At 39.9% G+C, this 14,043-nt stretch overlaps 1 protein-coding gene across 2 annotated transcripts in view; it reads left to right on the forward strand.

Moving 5' to 3' along the window:
* LOC109901033 (storkhead-box protein 2-like) overlaps positions 1-14,043 on the forward strand; it is a 56,389-nt gene that overhangs the window by 24,729 nt on the left and 17,617 nt on the right. For both annotated transcript variants that reach the window (XM_031837599.1, XM_031837600.1), the window contains exon 2: positions 8,697-8,849. In XM_031837599.1, coding sequence (XP_031693459.1) covers positions 8,697-8,849 — 153 coding nt within the window. The remainder of the gene's footprint in view (positions 1-8,696; positions 8,850-14,043) is intronic.

A 14,043-nucleotide genomic window follows, 5' to 3' on the forward strand; every position in this document is an offset into this window, starting at 1 on the left:
ATGGGGTCTTTTTTGAATGGAAGTGTAGCTAATATTTTTTTAGCTAAGATATTTTTGTTCTACCAGTTTTCATCACTAGCTACGTTTCCATCCACAAAATGATATGTGCATTTACCAGCAGTGGTGGGTTTCCATCAAACTGCCTCGTTGTGAATAGTAAGCTGTGTGTAATGACTTATATACTTTGTCCTATAATGTTTAATTGATCAAATAAAAAACATAATTTCTTTGTTTTATTCTGTCAATGGTTTTGCCACAAAAAGCCTTGCGATAAATGTCAAATTTGCCCACCCTGGTCTTGGCACTTGCACTCACTGAATGAACACACTGAATGAACACTTATTTTAACTTAATATAATACATCAATAAAATCTATTTAGCCTCAAATAAATAATGAAATATGTTCAATTTGGTTTAAATAATGCAAAAACAAAGTGTTGGACAAGAAAGTAAAAGTGCAATATGTGCCATGTAAGAAAGCTAATGTTTAAGTTCCTTGCTCAGAACATGAGAACATATGAAAGCTGGTGGTTCCTTTGAACATGAGTCTTCAATACTCAAAAATGTAGGTTGTAGGAATTATAGGACTATTTCATATATTGGATGTTCTTATAGGCACTTTAGTATTGCCAGTGTAACAGTATAGCTTCCGTTCCTCTCCTCGCTCCTACCTGGTATCAAACAAGGAAAACATCGACAACAACCAACGTCCCCCCCAACTACTCCAAGTCTCAGAGCGAGTGACGTTTGAAATGCTATTAGCACGCACCCCGCTAACTAGCTAGCCATTTCACATCACATCGTTACACCAGCCTAATCTCGGGAGTTGATAGGCTTGAATTCATTAACAGCAGAGCTGCTGGCAAAATGCACTAAAGTGCTGTTTGAATGAATGCTTATGAGCCTGCCGGTGCCCACCATCGCTCAGTCAGACTGCTCTATGAAATCATAGATTAATTATAACATAATAACACACAGAAATACGAGCCTTAGGTCATTAAATGGTCAAATCCGTGAAACTATCATCTCGAAAACAAAACATTTATTCTTTCAGTGAAATACGGAACTGTTCTGTATTTTATCTTAATGGGTGGCATCCATCAGTCTAAATATTCCTATTACATTGCTCAACCTTCAATGTTATGTCATAATTACGTAAAATTCTGGCAAATTAGTTCGCAATGAGCCAGGCTGCCCAAACTATTCATTGCACTCTGCGTGCAATGAACACAAGAGAAGTGGCACAATTTCACATGGTTAATATTGCCTGCTAACCTGGATTTCTTTTAGCTAAATATGCAGGTTTAAAAATATATACTTCTGTGTATTGATTTTAAGAAAGGCATTGATGTTTATGGTTAGGTACAAATGCGCACTGCACTGATTTATATGCAACGCAGGACATGCTAGATAAAGTAGTAATATCATCAACCATGTGTAGTTATAACTAGTGATTATGACTAAACTTAATCAATGCTAGCTAGAAACTTACCTTGGCATTTTACTGCATTCGCGTAACAGGCGGGCTCTTCGTGAGGCAGGTGGTTAGAGCATGGGACTAGTAACCGGAAGGTTGCAAGATTGAATCCCTAAGCTGACAAGGTAAAAATCTGTCGTTCTGCCCCTGAACAGGCAGTTAACCCACTGTTCCTAGGCCGTCATTGAAAATAAGAATTTGTTCTTAACTGACTTGCCTAGTTAAATAAAGCTAAAATAAATATATATATACATGTAGTATACCAAACATTAGGAACACCTTCCTAATATTGAGTTGCATCCTTCCCTTTTGCCATCCGAACAGGCGCAATTCGTCGGATCATGGACTCTACAAGTTGTCAAAACCGTTCCAAAGGGATGCTGACTCATTTTGACTTCAATGCTTCCCACAGTTGTATTTATTTGTATTTATTAGGGATCCCCATTAGCTGCTACCAATGTAGCAACTACTCTTCCTGGGGTCCAAACACATTAAGGCACTTACACATAAAATAAAATATAAAACAGTACATAATAAAACATTATTACACCACTTCATATCTACAATACCTAATGTATAATACCACCATATAACAATATTACAATGTACGTGTGTGTAGAGTGCATGTGCTAGCATTTGTGAGTGTACGTCTGTACCTGTGTGTGTGTGTCTCTTCACAGTACCTGCTGTTCCGTAATGTGTATTTTTATCAGTTTTTTAAATTGGATTCTACTTCTTGCATCAGTTACCTGATGTGGAATAGAGTTCCATGTAGTCATGCCTCTATGTAGTACTGTGCGCCTCCCATAGTCTGTTCTGGACTTGGAATGTGAAGAGACCGACCTCTGGTGACATATCTTGTGGGGTCTATGATGTGTGCTAGTAGTTGTCTGGATGTCCTTTTGGTGGTGGACCATTCTTGATACACACGGGAAACTGTTGAGCGTGAAAAACCCAGAGCGTTGCAGTTCGAAACAAACCCCTACTTCCATACCCCGTTCAAAGGTACTTAAATCTTTTGTTTTGTCCATTCACCCTCTGAATGGCACACGCACAATCTGTGTCTCAATTGTCGCTAGGCTTATCAATCCTTCTTTACCTGTCTCCTCCCCTTCATCTACACTGACTGATGTGGATTTAACAAATTACATCAATAATGGATCATAGACTAAATATTAAAGAACACCACCGTTCGCGGCAGAGTAGTGGGTGAAACCATTCACTTCAGAAAAATGTGTGATATTCATCAAGTTTCCTTTTTATTATGTGTTGTCGAATTCATAGAAATATTTACTGCCACTGTAGTAAGGTGGGCACACGAGGGGTCTTCAGACTTTTTTGTATTATTTTCCTTGAAAGAACAGCTAGTGGGTTTTGAGTGCTTCTCACCTATTTGAAAAGTTGGTCTGCCTGCTCTTCAGTCTGATAGAGATATATTCTGAGAGCAGGTTTGTGTCTCCCTCTACATAAAAACTGTTTCAAACTGTATAACACAATAAATAGTGTCTTTTGAAAACTGGTTCATATATCCCAAGGTCAATAGCGAACCTGACTATGCATATATTTATGTTGCCGTTAATGTATTTAAAGCCTATTTTGGCAAGTTAACCACGTGTTTGCTGGCTTAGCAATATATATATATATATATATATATAACCTTTATTTAACTAGGCAAGTCAGTTAATAACAAATTCTTTTTTACAATGACTGCCTACCCTGGCCAAACCCTAACGCCGCTGGGCCATTTGTGCTCCGCCCAATGAGACTCCCAATCACAGCCGGTTGTGATACAGCCTGGAATCGAACCAGATCTGTAGTGACGCCTCTAGCACTGAGATGCAGTGCCGTAGACCGCTGCGCCACTCGGGAGCACACTTGGGACTGCTGCGCCACTCAGGAGCTAGCCATGTTAATGACGAGCTAACTAGCACCGTCAGTCAGTGCACTGTAATGTCACGCTAGCTATTGCTAGCAGGTGATTTATTGGTAATTAAAGACTTCCTTATTGAAATATTAAGTGAATGTTTATTTTCTTACTACCTTAAAAGGTTTTATATAAAAAGGGTTGTACTTGTGCTCTGTATTTATGGATTTATTTCACTTCAGATTGAGGGCTTGTATCATTACTGTTGCTCCTATCTAAAATATATATTGTGTCCTACCTAACCAGTGAACATGTGGCTGTGACCAGCCTGTCATCACTGTTTGATATCTTTTACTGCAGTTATGTCTTACTGTATTTTTGTTATTTTCTAAACACAATGCATTTATACTATGCAATCACTTTGTGCATTCAGTCTGATAGAGATATTCTGAGAGCAGTGAGCATGTCTTACTGTATTTTTGTTATTTTCTAAACACAACGCATTTATACTATGCAATCACTTTGTGCATTCAGTCTGATAGAGATATTCTGAGAGCAGTGAGCATGTCTTACTGTATTTTTGTTATTTTCTAAACACAACGCATTTATACTATGCAATCACTTTGTGCATTCAGTCTGATAGAGATATTCTGAGAGCAGTGAGCATGTGGCTGTGACCGTACTGTCAATGCCTGTCATCACTGTTTGATATATTTTACGACAGATAAAAAGTCCATCTGAAGTGTGGGTGTCTGTGTCTTTCTTCTGTGTGGCTAAATGAAGTTGGTTACGCTCAGTGTGTATCAGTGGCGGTCGGTGCCGTTTAAGATGAGGGAGGGCGATTAAAAAATTGTTATGAGCATGGCCTTATTTCTATTACAGGACATTGATACAGGACTAGTTAACATTCATATTCCATTCACCCAGCTCAATGTAACATTGATAGGTTTAGGCTACTACAATGATGTTCAAATTTTCCCTATAACCATCATGAGTTTGATACAACCTATGAATGAAAGTTTACAATGTGAAAGGTCAAGAGAAATTTGAATAATTAAGGTCAACACATTCAACACCGCCTCGCACACTCTTGCCTGCATCTAGCTGATCTAGGGTGTAACCATTAGTCCAACAGTTGCAAACAAGAGTTTCTATTGAACAAATTCAGCTATGTTTATCCACGTTTCGTTACGTTTGCTTCCGTTTAACAAAAATCCATTTAACAGAATCGGCGGAGTGAATACACCGCTGATCACACGCAGACATGGTTCACTTTCATAACCGCCACATACAAACAGCATGATCCCTTTGATCATTGGATAGTTATTTCTCACATCTACGCGCTCACCTCCTCTCACCTTTGCCCTTTGCTTCTGGACTTGAGTACACAACACATCAGCTGTCTGTGACCAGGTGAAAAAACCTTTCCAAGCCAAACCTTCATAGCATAACCACTAATTGCTACACACATCCTACATCGTTGTCACCATATTAGCTGACATCAAGTCAACATAGCTACTAAAACGAATGCCTTAGTAAACCCGCTACAATCATGTGGTACAGTGTACAGTTAGCAAGCAGTTACACCTGCGGGCCTCGTTGGCAATAAATTCATCCAACCAAAAGGTTACCTTAACTTGGAAGAGTTCCAGTGTTGAATAGTCAGCTAGGTAACATAGCATCCTTCTCAGTTTGAACCGGACTTTGAGTAGGCTAAACTAGCTAGCTGCATTTGCTAGCCAAGTAAGTAAAAGTGGAGGATGGAAACTAGCTGTCCTCCGGGTCACACAGAACTCAACTGAGTCCTGAAGAGTTAGCTATCAGAACTTCCATAGCTCATGCAGCATTCAAAGATTGATCTATATTTCATCCACATGTCGTTCAAGTGCATGGATCTGTGATACACCACTTTTGAAACTGGCATGTTACAAAGGGTTACAAAAACCCAGAATGAACATCACACTCTTTGTATAAGAAGGTGTATAATGTCACTTTTTTTGTCTTGTTATTCTCTTTTCACTTTGTTTCCCCCTCTTTTATTTCTCAATTCTGTCCTTTGTTTTGTCTTTTTTAATGTTGTTGCTTTTTCAAATCAAGTCTGGTTTTGGTTTGACCACATTCTAAGAGTGTCAGATGAGCATTTAAAATATTCTATTGTTATCAATTAACACAATTTACCCTAGAGATCTTCAGAAGAATGGCAGTTGATGCAATTAATGTAATTGATATCAATGACCGAAAATAAATAATCTTAATATCTGAATGAAATGAACCACAATAGACAAGTATTTGTTTACACTACAGCAAACCTCAATTGACGTCAGACACATTTAATCTGAGATTATGGCGATGCCCAAAAAGCAACCAAGGCAAAAGAGCTCAATTGGGATGCAATTGAGAGAATGTGTGTGCATTACTGGTGGGGAGCTTTGAAAACTTGTGAATGCCGAACTTGATTGTGATTGGCTACACCTCCCTTGTCTTTGCAAGGACTAGTTAACTTGGAACTCAGAGTATTAGAGTTCATTAGAGTTACCAGCCTCAGAAATGGCAGCCCAAATAAATGCTTCACAGAGTTCAAGTAACAGACACATCTCAACATCAACTGTTCAGAGGAGACTGTGTGAATCAGGCTTTCATGGTCAAATTGCTGCAAATTAACCACTACTAAAGGACACCAATAATAAGAAGAGACTTGCTTGGGCCAATAAACACGAGACGCAGAGTAGGTGAATGGATGACCTCTGCATGTCTGGTTCCCACTGTGAAGCATGGAGGAGGTGGTGTGGGGGTGCTTTGCTGGTGACACTGTCAGTGATTCATTTAGAATTCAAGGCACACTTAACCAGCGTGGCTACCACAGCATTCTGCAGCGATACGCCATCCCATCTGGTTTGCACTTAGTGGGAATATAATTTGTTTTTCAACAGGACAGTGATCCAACACACCTCTTTTCTGTGTAAGGGCTATTTGACCAAGAAGGAGAGGGATGGAGTGCTGCATCAGATGACCTGGCCTCCACAATCACCCGACCTCAATCCAATTGAGATGGTTTGGGATGAGTTGGACAGCAGAGTGAAGGAAAAGCAGCCAACAAGTGCTCAGCATATGTGTGATCTCCTTCAAGACATTTGTAAATGCATTCCTCAAGAAGCTGGTTGAGAGAATGCCATGAGTGTGCAAAGCTGTCATCAAGGCAAAGGGTGGTTGCTTTGAGGAATCTGAAATCTAAAATATATTTAGATTTTTCTACACTTTTTTGGTTACCATATGATTCCATATGTGTTATTTCATAGTTTTAATATCTTCACTATTATTCTACAATGTAGAAAATAGTAAAAATTAAGAAAAACCCTTGAATGAGAAGGTGTGTCCAAACTTTTACCTGGGAGTGTATATTAAAGCATTAATTAAACCTCCCACTAGAATCATCAGTCATACAAAAGTTATACTTAAACCTTAACTAGTTCTCCAGTAGGTTAGTAAGAATGACTCACCCCTTTTTACCTTTATCCAGATTACAGATTATTTGAAAATGGAACCTTTTTCAAAATACCGCCCTTTCTAAAAACAAGCCATGCACAGCCGGTTCTAATTCCAGTTTCATTCTCCAAAAAAGACTGAACAAATATTACAACAAATAATATTTTTAAATTCAAATAATGCTATATTTAAATAATGCTATATTTATATATATAAAAAACGAATTATATTATGAATAAGAAAGGTGGAGTTACAGTGGGGCAAAAAAGTATTTAGTCAGCCACCAATTGTGCAAGTTCTCCCACTTAAAAAGATGAGGATTTGTAGGATTTCCTCATAGGTACATTTCAACTATGACAGACAAAATGAGAAAAAAAATCCAGAATATCACATTGTAGGATTTTTAATAAATTTATTTGCAAATTATGGTGGAAAATACGTATTTGGTCAATAACAAAAGTTTATCTCAATACTTTGTTGTTACCCTTTGTTGGCAATGACAGAGGTCAAACGTTTTCTGTAAGTCTTCACAAGGTTTTCACACACTGTTGCTGGTATTTTGGCCCATTCCTCCATGCAGATCTCCTCTAGAGCAGTGATGTTTTGGGGCTGTTGCTGGGCAACACGGACTTTCAACTCCCTCCAAAGATTTTCTATGGGGTTGAGATCTGGAGACTGGCTAGGTTTTTACTCAAAATCTCACGATACATGGCCCCATTCATTTTTTTACTTTACACAGATCAGTCGTCCTGGTCCCTTTACAGAAAAACAGCCCCAAAGCATGTTTCCACCCCCATGTTTCACAGTAGGTATGGTGTTCTTTGGATGCAATTCTTTGTCCTCCAAACACAACGAGTTGAGTTTTTACCAAAAAGTTATATTTTGGTTTCATCTGACCATATGACATTCTCCCAATCTTCTTCTGGATCATCCAAATGCTCTCTAGCAAACATCAGACGGGCCTGGACATGTAGTGACTTAAGCAGGGGGACACGTCTGGCACTGCAGGATTTGAGTCCCTGGCGGCGTAGTGTGTTACTGATGGTAGGCTTTGTTACTTTGGTCCCAGCTCTTTGCAGGTCATTCACTAGGTCCCCCCGTGTGGTTCTGGGATTTTTGCTCACCGTTCTTGTGATCATTTTGACCCCACGAGGTGAGATCTTGCGTGGAGTCCCAGATCGAGGGAGATTATCAGTGGTCTTGTATATCTTCCATTTCCTAATAATTGTTGATTTCTTCAAACCAAGCTGCTTACCTATTGCAGATTCAGTCTTCCCAGCCTGGTGCAGGTCTACAATTTTGTTTCTGGTGTCCTTTGACAGCTCTTTGGTCTTGGCCATTGTGGAGTTTGGAGTGTGACTGTTTGAGGTTGTGGACAGGTGTCTTTTTATACTGATAACAAGTTCAAACAGCTGCCATTAATACAGGTAACGAGTGGAGGACAGAGGAGCCTCTTAAAGAAGTTACAGGTCTGTGAGAGCCAGAAATCTTGCTTGTTTGTAGGTGACCAAATACTTATTTTCCACCATAATTTGCAAATACATTAATTAAAAATCATACAATGTGATTTTCTGTTTTTTTGTGTGATTTTGTCTGTCATAGTTGAAGTGTACCTATGATGAAAATTACAGGCCTCTCATCTTTTTAAGTTTGATCAGTTACTGAGTCCCGGGGCTGTATTATGTAGGAGTGCTGATCTAGGATCAGTTTTGCCCTTTAGATCATAGTAATTATAAGATTATTATCGGCAGGAGGGACCTGATTTCTAGATCAGCACTCCTACTCTGAGACTCTTGATAGATATGGGCCCAGGTTCTTCTCTTCTCTCCTACAGTTCATTCGCTGACTGTTGTCTATTTCTCCCTGCTGTAGGTGATGTGTCTCCAATCAGCATGTCTCCTATCAGCCAGTCCCAGTTCATCCCACTGGGGGAGATCCTGTGTCTGGCTATCTCAGCCATGAACTCTGCTCGCAAGCCCGTCAACCAGGAGGCCCTGATGGAACACCTCGCCACATGCTTCCCAGGTACAGTAGCTACAGGATAACATTTCTAGCATTAGCTCAATGACTGTGGGTATCTGCTAGTATCTGCAGTCAGTGGGAGAAATGCAAAACGAACCCAAGAACAATGTCTAAGGGCAGCTTCTTCACCCTATATAGTTGGCCTATAATACACCCCAAGACTGTGTTCATTAGGCACTAAAAATTACAGAAACAGACTGAAATAAGGAGGAACTACCTTGCCTTCTCCAATAAGAAACATTATTTTTCATTTTCCATTGTGAAACATTTTTAAACACTTCCAGTTTGCCCTAATTAACACAACCCCTGTTACCCCCTAAACACACACACACACACACACAATGTCCTTATGGTAATGTATGCATTCATGACCCATTGATGGTTGTATAGAGGCAGTTTGTTTAAGGCATTCAAAATCCCTGTCCCCTTCTCATTCCAGGGTTCTGAAAACAGACCATAATACCACACTGCAGCAGCATGTTTTATATGCTGAACAAAAAAAATGTAAAAAATGAATTTCGGATTGTTCTTATTTTCCTCAATTAAGTTGAAAAAATAGGATGATCGAGCAGCAGTAAGGGCTCTTCGATACTGCACGGTACTGTCTTTCCAAGCTAGTCGGAAGACTTCCAGTTTGGTGTGGCGCCATTTCCATTCCAATTTTCTGGAAGCTTGCTTCAGTGCTCAGGTATTTTCTGTGTACCAGGGAGCTAGTTTCTTATGAGAAATGTTTGTTGGCTTTTCATAGCCGATCATTGAGAGTATCTCTTCCCCTCCTGCTGTCTCTAGAGAGTTGAAAACAGCAGGTCTGGGACAAGGTAGCACGTCCGGTGAACTGGTCAGGGTTCCATAGCCACAGGCAGAACAGTTGAAACTGGAGCAGCAGCACGGCTAGGTGGACTGGGGACAGCAAGGAGTCATCATGCCAGGTAGTCCTGAGGCATGGTCCTAGGGCTCAGGCCCCCCGAGAGAGAGAAATAAAGAAAGAGAAAGCGTTAGAGAGAGCATACTTAAATTCACACAGGACACCGGATAAGACAGGTGAAATACTCCAGATATAACAGACTGACCCTATTCCCCCGACACATAAACTACTGCAGCATAAATACTGGAGGCTGAGACAGGAGGGGTCGGGAGACAATGTGGCCCCATCCAATGATTACCCATGGACAGGGCCAAACATGCAGGATATAATCCCACCCACTTTGCCAAAGCACAGCCCCCACTCCACTAGAGGGATATCTTCAACCACCATCTTACCATCCTGAGACGAGTCCGAGTATAGCCCACAAAGATCTCCACCACGGCACAACCCAAGGGGGGGTGCCAACCCAGACAGAAAGACCACGTCAGCGACTCAACCCACTCAAGTGACGCACCCCTCCTAGGGACGGCATGGAAGAAGAGAAGCTTGAGGCATGGAAGTCTCAAAGCTTGAGACAGCTGTGGCGTTGTGTTGTGACAAAACTGCACATTTTAGTGGCCTTTCATTGTCCCCAGCACAAGGTGCATCTGTGTAATGATCATGCTGTTTAATCAGCTTCTTGATATGCCACACCTGTCAGGTGGATGGATTATCTTGGCAGAGGAGAAATGTTCACTAACTGGCACAGCCTATTGCACAGCCTATTGCGGACAGTCTGAGCACTGATGGAGGGATTGTGCCTTCCTGGTGTAACTCGGGCAGTTGTTTTTGCCATTCTGTACCGTTCCCGCATGTGTGAGGTTCGGATGTACCATGTTGTTATACGTGGTATGCCACTGCGAGGATGATCAGCTGTCCGTCCTGTCTCCCTGTAGTGCTGACTTAGGTGTCTCACAGTACGGACATTGCAATTTATTGCCCTGGCCACATCTGCAGTCCTCATGCCTCCTTGCAGCATGCCTACACAAAAAAAGTCACTGGATTAAGTCAGCCTAAATATTTTTGGTTTCATATTGTTAAGACACTCCAGGACCGGACTTACTCAGTGCATTGTGGACAAATACTTAAAAAATATTTTTACTCTTCAGCGGTCTGCGCAAAAATGCAAATGTTTCCCGTTTGAGTTATATTAGGTTTTATTTTCATCGTGTCAATAAAAAAGTCAAGGTACACATAGGTAGGTGTAAGCCATAGTCTTGTTTTAACATCAAGGAGAAACAATTGTCTTGGACTTCAATGATAAACGGAAAATGGACACTAAAGGGTTCACGCAGATAAGCAGGGACCCTGGACATCTTTCTTTTGATGTTTTCCAGAGTCAGTAGAAAGGCCTCTTAGTGTCCTAAGTTTCATAACCGTGACCTTAATTGCCTACCGTCTGTAAGCTGTTAGTGTCTTAACGACCATTCCACAGGTGCATGTTCATTAATTGTTTATGGTTCATTGAACAAGCATGGGAAACAGTGTTTAAACCCTTTACAATGAAGATCTGTGAAGTTATTTGGATTTTTACAAATTATCTTTGAAAGACAGGGTCCTGAAAAGGGGAATTTTTATCAACCATATTAATTTGTGGGGCATTTAGATCACAATTTTTTATTTTATTTTACTAGGCAAGTCAGTTAAGAACAAATTCTTATTTTCAATGACGGCTTAGGAACAGTGGGTTAACTGCCTTGTTCAGGGGCAGAACAACAGATTTGTGCCTTGTCAGCTTGGGGAATCGATCTTGCAACCTTTCGGGTTACTAGTCCAACGCTTTAATCACTAGGCTACGCTGCCGCCGCAAAATGTCAAAACTACAGTTGTTGCATGTGAAAACAACTAAAAGAATAAGTCAATCACATTTATTTACATTTATATTGCCCTTTTTATGTCAGCAGATTTCACAAAGTGCTTATACAGAAACCCAGCCTAAAACCCTAAACAAGCAATTCACATGTAGAAGAAAGGCAGGAACCTATGAAGAAACCTAGTGAGGAACCAGGCTCTGAGGGGTGGCCAGTGCTCTTCTGGCTGTGCCGGATTGAGATTATAAGAGTACATGGCCATTAAGGCCAGATTGTTCTTCAAGATGTTCAAATGTTCATAGATGACCAGTATGGTAAAATAAGAAAGACATAGGACAAAGTGATCTTCTGTCAGAAGATGGGAATAAAAAGCAGGATCATCTTAGGAAAGCAAAGCAATTCTGACTCAATCATGCTGTGGGTTTCAGGTAAATAGATACACGATTTACATTAGTAAAACTTTCAGTGTGAATGATTTGAGTTGAATGATGATGTAATGATTAGAAGGTTGTTGGCTATTATTTGGGTAGAGAAATATGACAGCTCTAGTGATGATAGCTCTTTACAAATATTTTAGGAATTATGTAGAATACAGTGCATTCGGGAAGTTTTCAGACCTCTTGATTTATTCTAAAATGGATTCGATTGTTATTTCACCTCATCAATCTACACACAATAACCCATACTGAAAAAGCAAAAACAGGTTTTCAGAAATGTTTGCCATTGTAAAAAAATGGAAATGTCACATTTAGATAAGTATGCAGACCTTTTACTCAGTACTTTGTTGAAGCACCTTTGGCAGTGATTGCAGGTATGATGCTACAAGCTTGGAACACCTGTATTTGGGGAGTTTCTACAATTCTTCTTTGCAGATCCTCTCAAGCTCTGTCAGGTTGGATGGGGAGGGTCGCTGCACAGCTATTTCCAGGTCTCTCCAGAGATGTTTGATCGGGTTCATGTCCAGGCGATGGATGGGCCACTCAAGGACATTCAGAGACTTGTCCCAAAGCCACTCCTGTGTTGTCTTGACTTGCATTTACCACAGATGGACTCCAATCAAGTTCTAGAAACATCTCAAGGATGATCAATGGAAACAGGGTGCACATGAGCTCAATTTCAAGTCTCATAGCAAAGGGTCTGAATACTTATGTAAATGAGGTATGTTTCTTACATTGTACATTTGCAAAAATGTCAACCTGTTTTTGCTTTAATTATGGGATATATGTCGATTTAATACATTTTAGAATAAGGCTATAAAGTAAAAGAATGTGGAAAAAGTCTAGGGGTTTGAATACTTTCTGAATTAACTGTATGTAGACCTACTGATAGCTAGCTTTAGGCTAAAAGTACATTTCCTGAAGAAAATGTGGTGTGTAGTGCTAGCTTGTTTTAACTTCTTATGGTTGCAGGGGCAGTATTGAGTAGCTTGGATGAGAGGTGCCCAGAGTAAACAGGCATATTTATTATTAGTATTGGATAGAAAACACTCTGACGTTTTTAAAACTGTTTGAATGATTTCTGTGTATAACAGGCACCTGAGAAGAAATCCAAACAGGAAGTGAGAAATCTGAGGTTGGTCGATTTTCAACCCAGGCCCTATTGAATTCACAGTGGGATATGGATGAAGTTGCACTTCCTAGGGCTTCCACTAGATGTCAACCAGCTTTAGAAACTTGAATGAGGCTTCTACTGTATTGTGGGGCTGAATAAGACCTGAATGAGTCAGGTTCCTGGCAGAGAGCCATTTCCTGGTCACGGGCATTTCACATGATATCTACCTGCGTTCCATGACTTCTCTAGACACAAAAGAATTCTCTGGTTGGAACTTTATTGAACATTTATGATAACACCCTAAAGATTGATTCTATACTTAGTTTGAAATGTTTCTTCGACCTGTAATATAATGTTTTGAAGTTTTTGTCCGAAGTTATGCTGGACCTGCATGAGCGTTTGGATATGTGTACCTAACGCCCTAACAAAAGTAGCTACTTGGATATAAATAATGGACATTATCGAACAAATCAAGCATTTATTGTGGAACTAGGATTCCTGGGAGTGCATTCTTATGAAGATCATCAAAGGTAAGGGAATATTTATAATGTGATTTCTGGTTTCTGTTGACTACAACATGGCGGATTGTTTTATTTATTTTCTGAGCGCCTTCTCAAATTATTGCATGGTTTGCTTTTTCCGTAAAGTAAAAAAAAAAAGATCTGACACAGCGGTTGCATTAAGGAGAGGTATATCTATAATTCCATGTGTATAACTTGTATTATCATCTACATTTATGATGAGTATTTCTGTTGAATCGATGTGGCTATGCAAAATCACGATGTTTTTGGAACTAGTGAACGTAACGCGCCAATGTAAACTCTGATTTTTTAATATAAATATGAACTTTATCAAACATACTTGTATTGTGTAACATGAAGTCCTATGAGTGTCATCTGATGAAGATCATCAAAGGTTAGTGATTAATTTT

The sequence above is a fragment of the Oncorhynchus kisutch genome, linkage group LG12 (genome assembly GCF_002021735.2).
Source record: "Oncorhynchus kisutch isolate 150728-3 linkage group LG12, Okis_V2, whole genome shotgun sequence".
NCBI classification, from domain to species: domain Eukaryota; kingdom Metazoa; phylum Chordata; class Actinopteri; order Salmoniformes; family Salmonidae; genus Oncorhynchus; species Oncorhynchus kisutch.